The sequence below is a fragment of the Bombina bombina genome, chromosome 2 (assembly GCF_027579735.1).
Source record: "Bombina bombina isolate aBomBom1 chromosome 2, aBomBom1.pri, whole genome shotgun sequence".
NCBI lineage: Eukaryota > Metazoa > Chordata > Amphibia > Anura > Bombinatoridae > Bombina > Bombina bombina.
In genome coordinates this window covers 830,093,860-830,116,809 of record NC_069500.1, presented here as the reverse complement: position 1 = coordinate 830,116,809, position 22,950 = coordinate 830,093,860, and the positions used below count along the sequence as shown (strand labels likewise).

Here is a 22,950-nt window from a genome sequence, read left to right as displayed (position 1 = left end):
CATTGTCTATATTAGTATTAATTTGTTCAAGAAGGCATTGTTTCTTTAGACAATTTTTAATTTCCGGTATGCTAGGGACTGTTCGCATTTTCCATTTTTTTTAAATAAGATATCTGGCTGCCAGTATAGTCATGTTAATAATTTTAGTGTTATTCTCTGAGTTGAAACAAAGAAAAACCATGTTCACTGATGACAGAATCAGAGAAGGGTTATTCAATATTTTGCAAAGTCAAAATTGAACTTTAAGCCAGAAATTTCTGATTTTTGGACAGGCCCATACCATGTGCAGGAGGTTTGCCGAGGGAAAAGAGCATTTAGGACATATGATAAAATTAGTGTTTCCACATTTGAGACCCTTTTCTGGGGTGTAGTAAGACATATGTAGTAACTTCAAGTCACACTCCCTCCAAGTAGAGGTAGAGAGTTACTCGCATAACTTCTTGGATTGAAAGATGTGGTAATTTAGGGTCTAGTTCTTGCATTAGTAGTGCGGCCCACTTAATGCAGATTTTATCCAGATTCATTGTGCCCATATCTGAAACTAGGGCATTGTAGCAGGGAGAAATTGACATGTATCCATTCTTAAAGTGACAGTAAAGTCAAAACTAAACTTTCATGATTCAGATAGGGCATGCAATTTTAAACAACTTTCCAATTTACTTTCATCATCAAATTTGCTTTGTTCCCTTGGTGGTATTTTTGAAAAGCTAAACCTAGCTAGGCTAAAACTGATTTCTAAACAGTTGAAAACCGCCTCCTAGCTCAGAGCATTTTGAAAGTTTTTCACAGTTAGACTGTGCTAGTTCACATGTGTCATATAGATAACATTGTGCTCACTCCCGTGAAGTTATTTAGGAGTCTTCACTGATTGACTACACTGCATGTCTGTCAAAGGCACTTAGATAAGGAGGCTGTCTGCAAAGGCTTTTAGGTACAAGGTAATCACAGAGGTAAAAAGTATATTAATATAACTGTGTTGGTTATGCAAAAACATGGAACGGGTAATAAAGGGATTATCTATCTTTTTAAACAAGAAAACATTTGGTGTAGACTGTCCCTTTAACTAGAACAAGCCAATTTTCAATATTTCCTAATGACAAGTTCCAACCGTAGTCAGTTGTCAGTTTTTGGGCATAATGTCTCGCTTGAAGATATGCAAAAAAAATTCTATGTGGAAGGTTAGATTCATGCCTAAGAAAGTCAAATGTTTTAACACAGCACCTTTCCATATCTAATATCTGACATACATTAGAAAGACCCTCACGCTTCCATTTTAAAAAGAGTGTTGAATTTAATCCGGCTTGAAATTGGGGGTTCCCCAGAAATGGAATATATCTCGAGACTCGATGTTCTATAACTAACCTACTGCAAATCTTTTTCCATGCTAAGATTGGGTTATATATAGATCTCAATTTCTTTATTTCAGATGGAATAGAACTAGTGTTAGAATGAATAAGCGATGCGAGAGAGAGAGAGGACTCGTTATATTTTTTTCAAGATTGTTGTTTGTGACATAATCTTTTAAGAATAGCCAAATCAGTTACTATACAAGCTAAGAAGGCATAGTTATAAGCCCTGAGATCAGAAAAAGCCAGACCGCCGTACCTTACAGGAAGAGAAAGTTTCGAAAGTGAAATTCTAGACCTCCTATTTTGCCATATAAATGATCGCAAAAAAGAATTGCAAAGAGATAAGTCTTTCCTTGTTAATAGCAAGGGAATGTTCTGAAGGATATAAAGCATTTTAGGAAGGAGAATCATCTTATATGCTGCTATACGTCCAGATAAAGAAAGAGGTAAGTTATGCCAGCTTTTAAGAGTATCTTTGATTTTGTTTATGATTGGGGTAATATTCAAAGAATACCAGGTGTCAGCGTTAGGAGATATCATTATTCCTAAATATCTAAATGAGTCCTGAACTATAGAAAAGGGTATTTTTGTACAAGATTCCTTCGTCTGCTTAATCCAAAGAAGCTCTGATTTTGTGATATTAACCTTGTATCCAGAGAAGGATCCAAATTGTTGTAAAATTGAGAGAAGTCTGGGTATGTTCATATTTGTATTGGTCAGATATACTCCCTATTTTTAAATTACTAATATATACGTTTGACTTTATTTATGATCTAACAAAAAGTGAAGGTTTATTATGGTTTCTATATATCTCCAGAACTGTAAATAAATGTTCTTATATGTTTTTTAGTCATTAGCCAACACACAAAGGCTCTACTTTAAGATATACTTTGCACCACAAATTTCCCCCCTTACATGTAAAGTCCTCACTACATCATCCCCATCACAATTACTCTTACAAGATTCTCTGAATGCATATCCACTGACGTCTTGGTTCTGTTCCTTGTGCTAGTTAATAAATAAATAAATAAATAAGGCAAAGCACCCATAAAAATAAAGACTTGAAAGTGATGTTCCTACATTAATATTTGGTTAGTGCTAATAGCAGGTGATGTCATATCTAGGGTATTTGTAGTGGGGATTGGGGGTCAATCTTAGGATTAGTCGCAGTGGGGGGTCATCGGTAGGTTTGACAACATTGGGGAGCTCATTGTTTATATTAACAGGGCATTTAACCCTTTCATGACTGGGCTAATTTGCCTACATTGGAACGTTCCGATATAAACAAATTGAAATCTAGATGGGATTGGGTAAGGGAGGCGTCTGTATGATGCTAGGCACAGCCTCCAGACCACAATCCCTTTCACAAAGCGCCGTTGGCTTCAGTACAGCCAAACGGCTAGGACGTTCCATGCCGTCCTAACGTTGCTAAAGCCCAGCGCAGTTAGGATGGCATGGAATGTCCTAACATTGGGAAGAGGTTAAACAAAGTTGCACTTATATGATATAGGTGCCAGAGATATTTCAACAGGAGACAAAACCTCCTTATTGGGTTGGTCATTGTGACCAGCTTTAAGCACTCACTATTAGTAAGTATTATGAAAATTCAGGTTAACAACCAACCTAATAGCATATTGGAAAAGATATAAACATATAAAACAATACTCACATGTATTGAGAATAAAAAGTTCCACTTTATGAAGAGCACAGTCTGTGCCCTGTATGGTAATGTCATGCCTCATTTGTAGTACATAAAAAAACAAGTAAATATAAAAACACAAATATGTAAACTCATGATCTTTGTTCTGGGTAGTTTGTTTGTTTTAGTACAGTACAGTTCTTTTTCTTGATTATATCATGTTAACCATGTGAAATGCTAGACATTTCAAGTGATTTTCCTTCTTATTTATGCAGTTTTGGAGATAAAAGATGTATTATGCTTTGAAACTCAAAAGCATTTTCCCTGTGAAATTTCCAAAGTAAACACCTTCACCCAAGCATGACTGTCAGCTGTTTGGTATTATCTGATGAAAATCAAAGAATTATCCCCACTTGCTATGTGAGCGCCAATAGCAACATTCATCTATTCTATGTTATTCAACTTAGTGCTCTTAAGCATTTTATCTGGAAACAAATAAATATATGTATGCTTTAAGTGCAAAAAAAGTACTTTTCTGAATTGAACGTTAAAAAGCGCAAAAATTCCAAAATTAAACTTCCCAATAAAAGTGATAGCAAAGAGTGTGTTATCAAAATATTTAATTAATTTAAAAATGTAGACAGTGTCCTTTTTTAATATAGATAAATTCATATTTTAAATGTATTTGTATAATGTATTTGTATAATGTATTAAATGTATTTTTTAAATGTATTGGTATAGTATCCCTGAATAATAATTAAGAACTAGTGAATAATTAACTACATAACATATAGCACGCACGATCTGCACACTATAAACCGAAATAGCAAATACTAATACACACATACTGGTGTCTACCCGTACTGCCACAGGCAATATTATTTAACTGCCACAGACCTACACAGGGTGAATTTCCACCTGTTATTTACCCAGCAGGTCAAAATTCAGTAAATTCAATTATTAGTTAACTAACGCCTAGATTTAGAGTTCTGCGTTAGCCGTCCAAACCAGCGTTAAGGGGTCCTAACGCTGGTTTTGGCCGCCCGCTGGTATTTAGAGTCAATCAATCAGATTGAGCTCGCATTCTATTGGCTGTTCCGATCAGCCAATAGAATGCGAGCTCAATCTGATTGGCTGATTGGATCAGCCAATCGGATTGAACTTGAATCTGATTGGCTGATTCAATCAGCCAATCAGATTTTTCCTACCTTAATTCCGATTGGCTGATATAATCCTATCAGCCAATCGGAATTCGAGGGACACCATCTTGGATGACGTCCCTTAAAGGAACCTTCATTCGTCGGGAGTCACCAGAAGAAGAGGATGGATCCGCGTCGGCTGCTTCAAGATGGTCCCGCTCCGCGTCGGATGGATGAAGATAGAAGACGCCGCCTGGATGAAGATGTCTGCCGGTCCGGATGTCCTCTTCTTGCCGGATAGGATGAAGACTTCGGAGCCTCTTCTGGACCTCTTCTTGCCGGATAGGATGAAGACTTCGGACCCTCTTCTGGACGGATCGGTGATACCCGGCGTGGTGAAGATAAGGTAGGGAGATCTTCAGGGGCTTAGTGTTAGGTTTATTTAAGGGGGGTTTGGGTTAGATTAGGGGTATGTGGGTGGTGGGTTGTAATGTTGGGGGGGGTATTGTATGTTTTTTTTTACAGGCAAAAGAGCTGTTTACTTTGGGGCATGCCCCGCAAAAAGCCCTTTTAATGGCTGGTAAGGCATTTTTTTATTTTGGGGGGCTTTGTTATTTTTTTAGGGGGCTTAGAGTAGGTGTAATTAGTTTAAAATTCTTGTAATCTTTTTTTATTTTTTGTAATTTAGTCACAAAGACCGCTGCTCCATAACCTGTCCACCTGCTCTAAGCAGGCGGACAGACATCACCGGAAATCAACCCGATCGAGTATGATCGGGTTGATTGACACCCCCCTGCTGGCGGCCTATTGGCCGCGAGTCTGCAGGGGGCGGTGTTGCACCAGCAGCTCTTGTGAGCTGCTGGTGCAATGCTGAATACGGTGAGCGTATTACTCGCCGTATTCAGCGAGGTCTGTCGGACCTGATCCGCACTGTCGGATCAGGTCCAACAGACCTTGATAAATAGAGGCCTCTGTATCAGACAAAATTGAGAGACCAAGAACTCACATATTGATTCAGCATTGAATTATAACTGCCACATCTCAAGACCACAGTCAATCTTTTTAGATTAACCACACTAGAACTTTGGGAAACAGTGATACTCTGTATTCCAACCAGTCAACTATCTAACTGTGTTTTTTAAATATGTAATTTGTTTGTACTGTTATTTTAAGACTTTAAATAAAAGTTAAATTTTAAATAAATCACCTTGTCACACCCAAGATAATAATGTAATCAATCTCTAATACAATAGGGAGTGAGAAGTGCTATTTAGATGCATCTTTTGGTCAATTCTTCTTTTTTTGACAAAACCCTTACAAGTTTGCCTATGCATCAGCACTCCAGCTAACACAAGGTTAATCATTATAACCAGATATAGGCATCTCCCCTTTACTAAGTGTAGTGCTGTTGCACATTTGCTTTTTGTTCAACCTACATAATGTTATTAACCCCTAATCTGCCGCTCCCGGACCCCACCGCAATCTAAATAAAAGTATTAACCCCTATCCTGCCGCTCCTGGCCCCCGCCACCACTAAATAACCGTATTAACCCCTAAATAACCGTATTAACCCCTAAATAACCGTATTAACCCCTAAACCTCTGGCCTCCCACATCACTACCACTAACTAAACCTATTAACCCCTAAACCGCCAGCCCCCCAAATCGCCATAAACTAAACCTAACAAGCCGCTAACTTTAAATTAAAATTACAACATCCCTATATTAAAATACATTTAAACTTAGCTGTAGAATTAAAAGAAGCTATTTTTAAACTATTAATTAGCCTACCCTAACTATTATACTACACTTAAATTAAACTACCAATTAAATTAACTAAATTACATATTAAAAAAACCTAACCCTACTCAAATTATTTAAATATACTATATAACCTTATTAAAAATTACTAAATTACAAAAAAAATAAACGCTAAGTTACAAAAAATAAAAAACACTTAATTACGAAAAAAAAAAACACATTACCAAAAATAAAAAAGAATTACACCTAATCTAATAGCCCTATCAAAATAAAAAAAGCCCCCCAAAATAAATAAAAAACACTAGCCTACAATAAACTACCAATGGCCCTTAAAAGGGCCTATTGTGGGTCATTGCCCCAAAGAAATCAGCTCTTTTACATGTAAAAAAAAAAATACAACCACCCCCCAACAGTAAAACCCACTACCCCCACAACCAACCCCGCAAATAAAAACCCTATCTAAAATAACCTATGCTCTCCATTGCCCTGAAAATGGCATTTGTATGGGCATTGCCCTTAAAAGGGCATTTAGCTCTTTTACTGCCCTGACCCTAAAAATAAAACCCACCCAAAAAATCCTTATATAAACCTAACACTAACCCCTGACGATCCACTTACAGTTATTGAAGTCCCGCTTGAAGGATCCATTCAGCCGGCAAGAAGTCTTCATCTGGGCGGCAAGAAGTCTTCATCCGGGCGGCCTCTTCCATCTTCATCCAGCCGGCAAAGTCTTCATCCAGATGGCATTTTCTATGTTCATCTATCCGGCGTGGAGCGGGTCCGTCCTGAAGACTGCCAATAGGAATTAAAGGGGAAAAAATCCTATTGGCTGATCCAATCAGCCAATAGGATTGAGCTCGCATTCTATTGGCTGATTGGAATAGTCAATAGAATGCAAGCTCAATCCTATTGGCTGATTGGATCAGCCAATATGATTAAAGTTCAATCCTATTGGCTGATTGGATCAGCCAATAGGATTTTTTTCCCCTTTAATTCCTATTGGCTAATAGAATTCTATCAGCCAATCGGAATGTAAGGGACGCCATCTTGGATGACGTCACTTAAAGCGAACTTCATTTTCCAGCGACGATCGGAAGAAGAGGATGCTCCGCGCCGGATGTCTTATAGATGGACCCGCTCCGCACCGGATGGATGAAGATAGAAGATGCCATCTGGATGAAGACTTCTGCCCGCTTGGATGAAGACTTCTTCCCACTTGGATGAGGACTTCGCTGGCTGAATGAGGATGGTTGTCTGGTCTTCGAAAACTGTAAGTGGATCGTTGGGGGGTAAGTGTTATGTTTTTTAAGGGTTTATTGGGTGGGTTTTATTTTTAGCTTAGGGTTTGGGCACCATAAAAGAGCTAAATGCCCATCCAAATGCCCTTTTCAGGGCAATGGTTAGCTTAGGTTTATTTAGATAGAGTTTTATTTGGGGGGTTTGGTTGGGTGGGTGTTTATAATTTTTAATTCCAGGAATTAAGGTAGGAAAAATGCTATTGGCTGATCCAATCAGCCAATAGGATTGAGCTTGCATTCTATTGGCTGTTCCAATCAGCCAATAGAATGCAAGCTCAATCCTATTGGCTGATTGGATCAGCCAATAGGATTTTTCCTACCTTAATTCCAATTGGCTGATAGAATCCTATCAGCCAATCGGAATTCAAGGGACGCCATCTTGGATGACGTCATTTAAAGGAATATTCATTCGTCGTGTAGTTGTCGGTCTGGATGGATGCTCCACGTCGGCTGGCTTCAAGATGGACCTGCTCCGCTCCGGATGGATGAAGATAGAAGATGCTGCCTGGATGAAGACTTCTGCCCGTCTGGAGGTCCTCTTCTGCCCAGATCGGATGAAGACTTCTGCCCCTCTGGAGGACCACTTGTGCCCGGCTGGGTGAAGACGTCTCACGGTAGGGTGATCTTCAAGGGGGTAGTGTTAGGTTTTATTAAGGGGGGATTGGGTGGGTTTTAGAGTAGGGTTGGGTGTGTGGGTGGTGAATTTTAATGTTGGGGGGTATTGTATTTTTTTTTACAGGTAAAAGAGCTGATTACTTTGGGGCAATGCCCCGCAAAAGGCCCTTTTAAGGGCTATTTGTAATTTAGTATAGGGTAAGGATTTTTATTATTTTGGGGGGCTTTTTTATTTTATTAGGGGGATTAGATTAGGTGTAATTAGTTTAAAAATCTTGTAATTATTTTATTTTTTTCTGTAATTTTTGTACTTTAGTTTATTTAATTTAATTGTAATTAATTGTAGGTAATTTAGTTAATTTATTTAATGATAGTGTAGTGTTAGGTGTAATTGTAACTTAGGTTAGGGTTTATTTTACAGGTAAATTTGTACTTATTTTAACTAAAAAGTTATTAAATAGTTAATAACTATTTAATAACTATTGCACCTAGTTAAAATAAATACAAACTTGCCTGTAAAATAAAAATAAACCGTAAGCTAGCTACAATGTAACTATTAGTTATATTGTAGCTAGCTTAGGGTTTATTTTATAGGTAAGTATTTAGTTTTAAATAGAAATAATTTATTTAATTGTAGTAATTTTATTTAGATTATTTTAAATTATATTTAAATTAGGTGGGGTTAGGGTTTGACTTAGATTTAGGGGTTAATAACTTTATTATAGTGGCGGCGACATTGGCAGGGGCAGATTAGGGGTTAATAAGTATAGTTAGGTGGCAGCGACATTGGGGGCGGCAGAGTAGGGGTTAATAAATATAATGTAGGGTTCGGCAATGTTGGGGGCAGCAGATTAGGGGTTCATAACTATAATGTAGGTGGCGGCGGTGTCCGGAGCGGCAGATTAGGGGTTAATAATATTATGCAGGTGTCGGCGATGTCGGGGGCGGCAGATTAGGGGTTAATAAGTGTAAGATTAGGGGCGTTTAGACTTAGGGTTCATGTTAGGGTGTTAGGTGTAGACATAACTTTTGTTTCCCCATAGGAATCAATGGGGCTGCGTTAGAAGCTGAACGCTGCTTTTTTGCAGGTGTTAGGTTTTTTTCAGCCGATTCTGCCCCATTGATTCCTATGGGGAAATCGTGCACGAGCACGTTTTGCCAGCTCACCACTACCGTAAGCAACGCTGGTATTGAGGTAAGATGTGGAGATAAATTTTGCTCTACGCTCACCTTTTTGCGGCTAACGCCGGGTTTAAAAAAACCTGTACTACCAGCGTTGTCTTAAGTGAGCGGTGAGAAAAAACTGCTCGTTAGCAACGCACCCCTGTTAACGCAAAACTCGTAATCTCGGTGCAAATGTTTTATTTAAACTAAAAGGATATATTTTCTGCAACAGAACTATAAAGGTGTTTATTATAATGTATATGAATCCTCTTTGGAGTTAATATACATTTATATACCAGCAGGCAAATGTATATAACAACAGGCAAACGTACAAGAAATTTCTACTTAATCAAGTTGGAAAATACCGTCTGTTAACATAATTACTCGAGGATTCTATTACACTACAAGGATTTATTTCATCATTTGTATGTACATGGAACACCACAATGCTCCATAATCACTTATACTCATTTATTGGTATATTAAGCTCAGGTATATTCTATCCAATTATAAAAACATATTTCACGCCAATATCCATTTATGTTGTGACTATTTATAATAAGAGACTATGGATTCACACACATCCTAGGTCTCTTTTCATGATTTAGTCTATCTACAATCTATATATATATTGATTAAGTGGAAACTTAGTTTTGTGTTACATCTAAAATCCAGTGAATTCATTCACTGTAGATACCTGTGTATCCAATCCTCCTTGTTTTAAGCTAAAGCCATTTCCTGTGATTTTAAACGTATTGTTTATCCATTATTTTAAACAAATGCCCTAATAAATGTTAAGTTTTAATAGTTCAAACCCCTTGAACACCCGCCATTGTGGCTCTTGTATCCCAGTTCATTTTGAGGATTTTGAGTGCTACTTATGTACATCAATTGGTGCTCTTGTATCACCATTTTTCTATAATCAGTTGTAAGTACATATCACCTATTGCATGTTATAGTAATTAGGTAGAAGGGTACCTATCTCTTCTTACCCTTTAAATTTACGCATTAAATCCTTTTTTATTAGGAAGTAGTGCCATTGGGCCCCCTCTTTCTTTGTAAATACTAGTTAAATATTATTACCCCCTATTCTGCTGTCCCTAAAATCGCCGCCACCTACCTACATTTATTAACCCCTAATGTGCCGTCCCCAACATCGCCGCCACTATACTAAATTTATTAACCCCTAAACCTAAGTGTAACCCTAACCCACCCTAACACCCCCTAACTTAAATATAATTAAAATAAATCTAAATAAAACCTACTATTAATAACTAAATAATTCCTATTTAAAACAAAATACTTACCTGTAAAATAAACCCTAAGCTAGCTACAATATAACTAATAGTTACATTGTAGCTAGCTTAGGGTTTATTTTTATTTCACAGGCAAGTTTGTATTTATTTTAACTAGGTAGAATAGTTACTAAATAGTTATTAACTATTTACTAACTATCTAGCTAAAATAAATACAAATTTACCTGTAAAATAAAACCTAAACTGCCTTACAATAAAACCTAACCTTACACTACAATTAAATAAATTACCTAAATTAAATACAATTACCTAAATTACAAAAAAAAACCACTAAATTACCCAAAATAAAAAACAAATTACAAGATATTTAAACTAATTACACCTAATCTGATAGCCCTATCAAAATAAAAAAGCCCCCCCCCCAAAAAAAAATTAAAATAAAAACCTAGCCTAAACTAAACTACCAATTGTCCTTAAAAGAGCCTTTTGTGGGGCATTGCCCCAAAGAAATCAGCTCTTTACCTGTAAAAAAAAATATAAACAACCCCCCAACAGTAAAACCCACCACCCATACAACCAACCCCCCAAATAAAAACCTAACTAAAAAAAACCTAAGCTCCCCATTGCCCTGAAAGGGCATTTGGATGGGCATTGCCCTTAAAAGGGTATTTAGCTCTTTTACAGCCCAAACCCCTAATCTAAAAATAAAACCCACCCAATAAACCCTTAAAAAAACCTAACACTAACTCCCGAAGATCCACTTACAGTTTTGAAGACCGGACATCCATCCTCAACGAAGCCGGGAGAAGTCCTCAATGAAGCGGCAAGAAGTCCTCAACGAAGCCGGGAGAAGTATTTATCCAAGCCGGCAGAAGTTGTACTCCAGACGGGCAGAAGTCTTCATCCAGATGGCATCTTCTATCTTCATCCATCCGGATGAGATCTTCATTCTCCTGCTATCTTTATATGAAAAAAAGCAGGAATATAAGCTTACGAGCCGGCCCATCTTTGGTTCAGCACCCGGGTAGTGCTTGCTGATTGGTGGTTAAATGTAGCCACCAATCAGCAAGCACTATCCAGGGTGCTGAAACAAAAATTGGCTGGCTCCTAAACGTATATTCCTGCTTTTTCAAATAAATATACCAAGAGAACAAAGAAAAATTGATAATAGGAGTAAATGAGGAAGTTGCTTAAAATTGCCTGCTCTATCGGAATCATGAAATAAATAAATTGGGTTCAGTATCCCTTTAACTCAATCTTTCCTAAAATATATACACCTAGAAAAATGGTTTTATTGTCATTAATTATTCCTCTGGTACCTTCTACAAAATATATTTATCATGCACTGTACTCACCAAAGGCACGTTTTGGCTGAACCAGGCGTAGAGTGAATGTCTCATATTTTGGTAGTTCCCTCAGCATCTTAGCAACTTCATAGTGCCGGCACCCCACAATGGTCTGCTCGTTTATGGCTTCAATATTATCTCCAACATTTACACACTTCAGCCGATCAGTAATGCTGTCTTCCTTAATTCTCTGAATAGGCAAAATGTTAACAGGTTAAAAGGGAAAATTAATCAGGACTGCAAGCTGAGTTTAGTCAGACATCTAATTATCAGTCTTTGTTGTTTCTTTGATTTGGATATCTGATTAAATGAAACTTTATTTATCCAAATAGTAGCAATAATAGCAGTTCATCCTTCATTAAAAATGTTAAATTTAATGGCACGTTAGAATAAAAAATGAATTCCCCATAAAGGGCTAGATTACGAGTGGAGCGCAAAATTGTGCTAACGTGAGTGAGATATTTATTTATTTTTGTGGGAAATTATATCAGCTGCTTCCACTTTATTAAAGGGACATGAAACCCCAAAATTTTCTTTCATGATTCAGATAGAGAATACGATTTTAAACAACTTTCCAATTTACTTATATTATTTAATTTCCTTCATTATCTTGTTATTCTTTGCTAAAAGGTTTATCTATGAAAGCTCAGGAGAAGCAGATAATCTAGGTTCTAGCTGCTAATTGGTCGCTGCATATATATATACCGATTGTCATTGGCTCACCCATGTGTTTAGTTAGAAACCAGTAGTGCATTTCTGCTCCTTAAACAAATGATACCAAGAGAATAAAACAAATTAAATAATAGAAGTAAATTAGAAAGTTGTTTAAAATTGTATTCTCTATCAGAATAATGAAAGAAATGTTTTGGGTTTCATGTCCCTTTAAGTCCCTTCATATATTTAAAGGTTTCTATTATGTCACCTCTTTTCCTTTTCTCCTCTAAACTATACATATTTAGATCATAGAGCCTTTCTTTGTGCCTTTTATATTTTATAGATTATGTAACATTTATCAATAACAGAAAATGTTATAATATTGCTGGACAGAAGTAGATGTGGTTCTAAGAAAGTTTCTTCTCGTTTTTAATGTTTTGATGATGCCGGTGTCCTTCACAATGGAGATAGATAGATAGATGCTGCATAACTGATTATAATGGTGACTCAACTGCGGATGTGACAAGAGGCAATAATGCTTTTGAATCGCCCAACTTTCAAATTGAAATAAAAAAAATTCCACAAAATATTTCCCCCCCACAAATGTGTTGCATTGAATCTGCGCCATTGTTAGGCATTAAAGGGAACTGGGATTATTTCCTCATTTCTGGCTCAGTGTTGGGAACCTGGCAACTTAGGCCTAGATTTGGAGTTTGGCGGTAGATGGGCTGTTAACGCTCCGCGGGCTTTTTTCTGGCCGCACCATAAAATTAACTCTGGTATCGAGAGTTCAATAAAATGCTGCGTTAGGCTCCAAAAAAGGAGCGTAGGGCATTTTTACCGCAAATGCAACTCTCGATACCAGAGTTGCTTACGGACGCGGCCAGCCTCAAAAACGTGCTCGTGCACGATTCTCCCATAGGAAACAATGGGGCTGTTTGAGCTGAAAAAAAACCTAACACCTGCAAAAAAGCAGCGTTCAGCTCCTAACGCAGCCCCATTGTTTCCTATGGGGAAACACTTCCTATGTCTGCACCTAACACCCTAACATGTACCCCGAGTCTAAACACCCCTACCCTTACACGTATTAACCCCTAATCTGCCGCCCCCGCTATCGCTGACCCCTGCATTATATTATTAACCCCTAATCTTCCGCTCCGTACACCGCCGCAACTTACATTATCCCTATGTACCCCTAATCTGCTGCCCCTAACACCGCCGACCCCTGTATTATATTTATTAACCCCTAACCTGCCCCCCACAACGTCGCCGCCAGCTACTTACAATAATTAACCCCTAATCTGCCGACCGCAAAGCGCCGCCACCTACGTTATCCTTATGTACCCCTAATCTGCTGCCCCTAACACCGCCGACCCCTATATTATATTTATTAACCCCTAATCTGCCCCCCTCAACGTCGCCGACACCTGCCTACACTTATTAACCCCTAATCTGCCGAGCGGACCGCACCGCTACTATAATAAAGTTATTAACCCCTAACCCGCCTCACTAACCCTATCATAAATAGTATTAACCCCTAATCTGCCCTCCCTAACATCGCCGACACCTAACTTCAATTATAAACCCCTAATCTGCCGACCGGAGCTCACCGCTATTCTAATAAATGGATTAACCCCTAAAGCTAAGTCTAACCCTAACACTAACACCCCCCTAACTTAAATATAATTTACATCTAACGAAATAAATTAACTCTTATTAAATAACTTATTCCTATTTAAAGCTAAATACTTACCTGTAAAATAAATCCTAATATAGCTACAATATAAATTATAATTATATTATAGCTATTTTAGGATTAATATTTATTTTACAGGCAACTTTGTAATTATTTTAACCAGGTACAATAGCTATTAAATAGTTAAGAACTATTTAATAGTTACCTAGTTAAAATAATAACAAATTTACCTGTAAAATAAATCCTAACCTAAGTTATAATTAAACCTAACACTACCCTATCAATAAATTAATTAAATAAACTACCTACAATTACCTACAATTAACCTAACACTACACTATCAATAAATAAATTAAATACAATTGCTACAAATAACTACAATTACATAAACTAACTAAAGTACAAAAAATAAAAAAGAACTAAGTTACAAAAAATAAAAAAATATTTACAAACATAAGAAAAATATTACAACAATTTTAAACTAATTACACCTACTCTAAGCCCCCTAATAAAATAACAAAGACCCCCAAAATAAAAAATTCCCTACCCTATTCTAAATTAATAAATGTAAAAGCTCTTTTACCTTACCAGCCCTGAACAGGGCCCTTTGCGGGGCATGCCCCAAGAAAATCAGCTCTTTTGCCTGTAAAAAAAAACATACAATACCCCCCCCCCCAACATTACAACCCACCACCCACATACCCCTAATCTAACCCAAACCCCCCTTAAATAAACCTAACACTAAGCCCCTGAAGATCTTCCTACCTTGTCTTCACCATCCAGGTATCACCGATCCGTCCTGGCTCCAAAATCTTCATCCAACCCAAGCGGGGGTTGGCGATCCATCATCCGGTGGCTGAAGAGGTCCAGAAGAGGCTCCAAAGTCTTCCTCCTATCCGGCAAGAAGAGGACATCCGGACCGGCAAACATCTTCTCCAAGCGGCATCTTCGATCTTCTTCCATCCGGTGCGGAGCGGGTCCATCTTGAAGCAGGCGACGCGGATCCATCCTCTTCTTCCGTTGTCTCCCGACGAATGACGGTTCCTTTAAGGGACATCATCCAAGATGGCGTCCCTTGAATTCCGATTGGCTGATAGGATTCTATCAGCCAATCGGAATTAAGGTAGGAATATTCTGATTGGCTGATGGAATCAGCCAATCAGAATCAAGTTCAATCCGATTGGCTGATCCAATCAGCCAATCAGATTGAGCTCGCATTCTATTGGCTGTTCCGATCAGCCAATAGAATGCGAGCTCAATCTGATTGGCTGATTGGATCAGCCAATAGGATTGAACTTGATTCTGATTGGCTGATTCCATCAGCCAATCAGAATTTTCCTACCTTAATTCCGATTGGCTGATAGAATCCTATCAGCCAATCGGAATTCAAGGGACGCCATCTTGGATGACGTCCCTTAAAGGAACCGTCATTCGTCGGGAGACAACGGAAGAAGAGGATGGATCCGCGTCGCCTGCTTCAAGATGGACCCGCTCCGCACCGGATGCAAGAAGATCGAAGATGCCGCTTGGAGAAGATGTTTGCCGGTCCGGATGTCCTCTTCTTGCCGGATAGGAGGAAGACTTTGGAGCCTCTTCTGGACCTCTTCAGCCACCGGATGATGGATCGCCAACCCCCGCTTGGGTTGGATGAAGATTTTGGAGCCAGGACGGATCGGTGATACCTGGATGGTGAAGACAAGGTAGGAAGATCTTCAGGGGCTTAGTGTTAGGTTTATTTAAGGGGGGTTTGGGTTAGATTAGGGGTATGTGGGTGGTGGGTTGTAATGTTGGGGGGGGGGGTATTGTATGTTTTTTTTTACAGGCAAAAGAGCTGATTTTCTTGGGGCATGCCCCGCAAAGGGCCCTGTTCAGGGCTGGTAAGGTAAAAAAGCTTTTACATTTATTAATTTAGAATAGGGTAGGGAATTTTTTATTTTGGGGGTCTTTGTTATTTTATTAGGGGGCTTAGAGTAGGTGTAATTAGTTTAAAATTGTTGTAATATTTTTCTTATGTTTGTAAATATTTTTTTATTTTTTGTAACTTAGTTCTTTTTTATTTTTTGTACTTTAGTTAGTTTATGTAATTGTAGTTATTTGTAGCAATTGTATTTAATTTATTTATTGATAGTGTAGTGTTAGGTTAATTGTAGGTAATTGTAGGTAGTTTATTTAATTAATTTATTGATAGGGTAGTGTTAGGTTTAATTATAACTTAGGTTAGGATTTATTTTACAGGTAAATTTGTTATTATTTTAACTAGGTAACTATTAAATAGTTCTTAACTATTTAATAGCTATTGTACCTGGTTAAAATAATTACAAAGTTGCCTGTAAAATAAATATTAATCCTAAAATAGCTATAATATAATTATAATTTATATTGTAGCTATATTAGGATTTATTTTACAGGTAAGTATTTAGCTTTAAATAGGAATAAGTTATTTAATAAGAGTTAATTTATTTCGTTAGATGTAAATTATATTTAAGTTAGGGGGGTGTTAGGGTTAGACTTAGCTTTAGGGGTTAATACATTTATTAGAATAGCGGTGAGCTCCGGTCGGCAGATTAGGGGTTAATAATTGAAGTTAGGTGTCGGAGATGTTATGGAGGGCAGATTAGGGGTTAATACTAATTATTATAGGGTTAGTGAGGCGGGTTAGGGGTTAATAACTTTATTATAGTAGCGGTGCGTTCCGCTCGGCAGATTAGGGGTTAATAAGTGTAGGCAGGTGTCGGCGACGTTGAGGGGGGCAGATTAGGGGTTAATAAATATAATATAGGGGTCGGCGGTGTTAGGGGCAGCAGATTAGGGGTACATAAGGATAACGTAGGTGGCGGCGCTTTGCGGTCGGCAGATTAGGGGTTAATTATTGTAAGTAGCTGGCGGCGACGTTGTGGGGGGAAGGTTAGGGGTTAATAAATATAATATAGGGGTCGGCGGGGTTAGGGGCAGCAGATTAGGGGTACATAAGTATAACGTAGGTGGCGGTCGGCAGATTAGGGGTTAAAAATTTTTAATCGAGTGGCGGCGATGTGGGGGGACCTCGGTTTAGGGGTACATAGGTAGTTTATGGGTGTTAGTGTACTTTAGGGTACAGTAGTTAAGAGCTTTATGAACCGGCGTTAGCCCAGAAAGCTCTTAACTCCTGCTATTTTCAGGCGGCTGGAGTTTTGTCGTTAGAGCTCTAACGCTCACTTCAGAAACGACTCTAAATACCGGCGTTAGAAAGATCCCATTGAAAAGATAGGATACGCAATTGACGTAAGGGGATCTGCGGTATGGAAAAGTCGCGGCTGAAAAGTGAGCGTTAGACCCTTTAATCACTGACTCCAAATACCGGCGGTAGCCTAAAACCAGCGTTAGGAGCCTCTAACGCTGGTTTTCACGGCTACCGCCGAACTCTAAATCTAGGCCTTAGTGACTACATCTGACTGCTGGATACCTCCCCTGAGGCTCCAGCCTCTCTCTCCTCAGAGGTTCTCCCCAGGAAATACATAGGGGCCGATTTATCAAGCTCTGTATGGAGCTTGATGCTCCGTGTTTCCTGCGAGTCTTCAGGCTCGCCGGAAACAGAAGTTATGAGGCAGCTGTCTAAAGACCGATGCTCCATAACTTGTCCGCCTGCTCTGAGGCGGCGGACAGAAATCGACAGAAATAAACCAGATCGAATACGATCGGGTTGATTGACACCCCCTGCTAGCGGCCGATTGGCTGCGAATCTGCAGGGGGTGGTATTGCACCAGCAGTTCACAAGAACGCAGAGAGCGTATGCTGTCAGCATTTATCGATGTGCAGCGGACATGATCATGTCCGCTCACACCATCATAAATAGGCCCCATACTCTATATTTCACTCAACAGATCACACACAAATTCCCTTTTCCCTTTATCTCAATCTACAGAGGATTTTAACCTTGCGGGCCCAATATAACAGATACATTTACAGTCCGTCCATTTTGTAGACTCACACAAACACTATTATCTTTTTTCCCTACTACATTTATGTTTTTCTGGCTACACTCACTTTGGGATTTGTTTTATTGGTTATTTATGTGTTTGTCCACACCAGACATAAACTCAATTCATTTCACTTGGTGTGTCCAAGTTTTCCCTGAGCTAGGGATTATGGTGTTATGGGGAGTTAGAAAGCATTTTTTAAAATAATTAGATGTTTGTGTACATTGTTGATTTGCATAGGTCTGTGTTGCTAACATTGTGCTGTCAGCTAGAGGGTCATTAAATACCATTTAAATTGTAAAAATTGTGCTTATTCAACACCCTCTACAGAGGCCATAAAGCAAATTATGTGACCTAGGTTTCCGTTTAAATGCTGTAGATTTTCTAAATCAGGTATGTGATTACTTAAAACAGTAGACATACTAATTTACTACTAGCCTTACTTGGCCATAATTATAAAGTATATTCTAGTGCAAAAATTATATCTACTAATTTGTTAGAGCATGTTATTTTTGCTTTATTGAGGTTTCAGACCTATGTGTTTAACGCTTGCAGAGTGGATTTGCATAGATCTTAGTGTGTTGATCTTTCACAAGCATAAAGCTGGCATAGGAAATAATCGAACTCCACAAGCGGCAGCCCACTTTCGCATTCGGCAGCTAAAAAAGCTGCCGAATGCCCAAGTCTAGTTTTCAGTTTTTCAAATCGTATTAACGCCATCTAGTGGTTGGAGAACCTAATTACTTATTTTTAACTATAAGCAGCACTATATCACAAATATGTACACTATGTACTTTAAAATAATATTAATACTATATTATTACATCCCTCAAAAGAAGGAAAAATTATTTTACATTTTACAATAATTAGAGAATTATAATTGTGCTGCTGCATTTTTGTCTTTTTTTATTGATTGTGGGATTTGAGTCTCCCAGCAGCTTGCACTAATATTTTCATAAGGGTGCTGGACTGCTTGTATTGCTTTAGATGGGTTTTGAGAATGATATGGCTGATTTGCTCACCAGCTGTTTCCTGTTCAGACCCATTCGTTCTCTGCTGCTCTGATTAGGGCTTTAACTCGTAGCAGGCGTTTAACACTTGGGGGCCGAATTATCAAGCTCCGAATGGAGCTTGATGCCCCTGTTTCCGTGTGAGCCTTCAGGCTGCTCCATAACTTGTCCGCTGCCTCTGAGGCCGCAGTCTTCAATCCGCCCGATCCTAAACGATCTGCAGGGGGCGGCATTGCACAAGCAGTTCACCAACAGTTCACGCTGTCGGCATTTATCGATGTGCGGCGTACATGATACCCTACATCGCTACATCATATCATGTCCGTCCGCACTTTGGTAAATCAGCTCCATAGCCCCCAAATTAATGCACCTACTACGCAAAGAAAATTTTACACTAGATTGTGCCATTAAAGGGACAGTGTACTGTACAATTTGTTTCCCCTTAATTTGTTTCCGCTGACTTTTTATATCAACTGCAAAGTACAACATGTATAGTAAATTGCTCCTTTGTGTTTATTTTTGTCTTTTGTTTTTGCTAGTTGAAACCACAAACCACTAAAATGAGCTGAGATTGTAGAAAGAGCAGACCTCCTTATCTATTTTTTCTCTCTCTAAACACAATGGCCTCCTTATCTTATATCTGTCTGAATACACAAAAGTGCAATTAAAAATGAACATATCTCACACACCCTCACTAGAAGTGTAAATTGTTCTGCAGCTATGTTTACATAGCTTTAAAGTGAATGTCAAGTTTAATGAATCAGTGCCCGGTTTTTAAAAACCCTATTAAAAACAGGGGCACTTTCATTCATCAAACTTTACATTTTACTAGTTTTGTTAAAATACTTACCTTTTAATCTTGGAAGCCGCTCCAGCGCTTCCCCCACCCGTCGCAAGCCTCTTCATATGTCAAAAATGACGAATCCGGCTTCCTCCAATCACGGTGTTGCCTCAGGCAATAATTCCCCTGGGGGGAAGCCGTGATTGGAGGATGCCATATTCGTCATTGCTGACGTATGAAGTGATGAGCGGCAGGAGATTTCAAGATTAAAAGGTAAGTATTTTAACAAAACGAGTAAATGTAAAGTTTGATGAATGAAAGTGCCCCTGTTTTTAATAGAATTTTTAAAAACAGGGCACTGATTCATCAAACTTGACATTCACTTTAATATAGCCAATACTTAAGTACTGAATTTTTTAGTATAGGTGGGGATACAAAAGGCAAAAGTAGCTATTTCAAATGACAGAATAAAGTTAAAGGATATATACAAAATAAATATATATATATACATTCCAACAGCTAATATGGATTACTGGGAACACATTAAATGGAAGAACAGTTTACAGTGCAAAGTCCCTTTTAGGAAGATATGGGTTTCAAGTAGTTCAGCAAATAATTAAAGGGACATTAAACACTTTGCAATATCAATATAAAATGTTTAATCGCATGTAGTAAAACAGCTTTGCAATATACTTTCATTATTTATTTTGATTCCTTTCTCTGAATATTGTGGGCTTCCCAAATTCCTGTTAAAAGTGTATGTACAGACACAGCTGTAATTCACACAGTCATTGGTTGCACACTCTAGTAAGCCATTTATAACTGTCACTAACTGGCCTTAGCAGAAAAAGAAACCTAAGTTACAATATGGCGGCGGCCACTGCTTTATGAACATTAGAATGTTACCCTTATTTTTTTTCAATATTTAAAAAAACAAATGTAATTTTAAAAATACATGTATATAATATTCTCAGGCTAATATTTGCTCTGAATATATTATTTTATCAATTATTTATTTAGTGTTTAATGTCCCTTTAATAAAGTGACAGTTTAAATATTAAGGTTTTTTTTAGTAATATGTATTTTGTATGTAGATCTGTTGCAATGTAGTAGTTAATTGCTGATATAAAATATGTTTATAAAATCACTTTATTGTCCATTTAAGCTGAAAAGTATGAAAGCAGCTGAAAGGTCTGTCAAATTGCAGTTTGCTTACCAATAAAGGGTGCAATGCACTGCTCTGTGTTACAAAACATGCAAGGCAGCTCTCTGGATGTCAGGCTGGGTAGGGACAATGTGTCTCTTTGTATGCACATGTTTATATTGTGATATTAATCTTTTGCTATTTGCCTATTTTGCATTACACAACCTGAGTTTATGACTAAATACAATATGTACAGTATGTTCTAATGCAAATTAATTTTCACACTTGTGTCAGTCGGTGGAATGGTAATTACTTTTTACAGATTGCTTCCATACAACATTACATAAATTGAGATCAATAGCTGGATCTTAAAGGGACAGTCTCCTCCAGAATTTGTATTGTTTAAAAAAAATAGATAATACCTTTATTACCCATTCCCCAGTTTTGCATAACCAACACGGTAATATTAATATACTTTTTACCTCTGTAATTACCTTGTATCTAAGCCTCTGCAGACTGTACCCTTATTTCAGTTCTTTTGGCAGACATATATTTTAGCCAATCAATGCTAACTCCTAGGTAACTCCACAGGACAAGCACAATGTTATCTATATGGAACACATGAACTAGCGCTGTCAAGCTGTGAAAAACTGAGATAAGAGGAGGCCTTCAAGGGCTTATAAATTAGCATATGAGCCTACCTAGGTTTAACTTTCAACAAAGAATACCAAAAGAAAAACACAAATAATATAATAACATAGTAGATGAGGTTGAAAAAAAAAGACAGACGTTCATCAAGTTCAACCTATATAAATCTTAATATACTTACAAAGAAAGCTCCAGTTGAGCTTAAAGGGACACTGAACCCAAATTTTTTCATTCATGATTCAGATAGAGCATGAAATTTTAAGCAACTTTCTAATTTACTCCTATTATCACATTTTCTTCATTCTCTTGGTATCTTTATTTGAAATGCAAGAATGTAAGTTTAGATGCCAGCCCATTTTTGGTGAACAACCTGGGTTGTTCTTGCTGATTGGTGGATAAATTCATCCACCAATAAAAAAGTGCTGTCCACAGGTCTGAACCAAAAAAAAAAGCTTAGATGCCTTCTTATTCAAATAAAGATAGCAAGAGAATGAAGAAAAATTGATAATAGGAGTAAATTAGAAAGTTGCTTAAAATTGCATGCTCTATCTGAATCACGAAAGAAAAAATTTGGGTTCAGTGTCCCTTTAAATGAATCCCATTAAAAGGTGACCATTTAACACATGCAATCATATCCCTGAATTCTGTTTCTATCCAGAAATGTATTCAAATTATTTTTAAATGTATCTAAGGTATTGGCATTCACTACCTCCTTTGGTAATGAGTTCCACAATTTTATTGCTCTTACAGTCAAAAAAATGTTTACGTTGCTGGAGATTAAATCTCTTTTCCTCCAGCCTTAAATTTTGACTTCTTGTCACAAAAATTTGATGATAAATGTAAACTAGAAATTTGTTTAAAATGACATGCCCTATCTGAATCGTGAACGTTTAAATTTGTTGAGACTGTCCCTTTCATTCACATTTGTGTTCTTAGAATTGATGGAAAACGCACCTTAATGAAAGCATAGCCAGCCCCATTATCAGTGATAGTCAGCCCTAGGGCATCTTCTGTTTTGGTGATCTCCACCTCTTTGGTTTCCCCTCTAACATGAGCAAAGATGAAATCTTCCAGACCAATCTGACCTCCCAGAAGCTTCTGCATATCCACCTTATGGGTATTCAGTGTGCAAAATAAGATCTGTACAATAAAAAGAAACAAAGAACAGTCACTCAAGTTACTTACCTACACATTTTTGGAGACACGTCAAGCAAGAGGAACATTAAACACTGTGAGATTGCTCCTCTTCTAGTTCATTTATAACTGACTGCAACCAGTCTCTTAAGAGGATATAACACAACAGGCTTTTAAAACTAGAGAAAACTAGGTTACAACATGAATGATGCTTCTCATTACATTATCAATATTAAAATGTATTTTTTTCAATATTTAAAGTAACATGACAATTGACATTTTTGGTAACCTAATAAAACTTGATGCAAATTTGTCTATAAAATGTTGTTGTATCTAAAGCCCAAACAGCTGTATAGATTGT

General features: G+C 37.7%; 1 protein-coding gene across 1 annotated transcript in view; it reads right to left on the bottom strand.

Annotated features, from left to right (window-relative positions):
• GIPC3 (GIPC PDZ domain containing family member 3) overlaps positions 1–22,950 on the bottom strand; it is an 89,823-nt gene that overhangs the window by 49,851 nt on the left and 17,022 nt on the right. Inside the window, exons 2-3 of the mRNA XM_053700726.1 lie at positions 22,410–22,595; positions 11,576–11,756 (exon numbers count right to left, since the gene is read on the bottom strand). Of these exons, the coding sequence (XP_053556701.1) occupies positions 11,576–11,756; positions 22,410–22,595 (367 nt within the window). The remainder of the gene's footprint in view (positions 1–11,575; positions 11,757–22,409; positions 22,596–22,950) is intronic.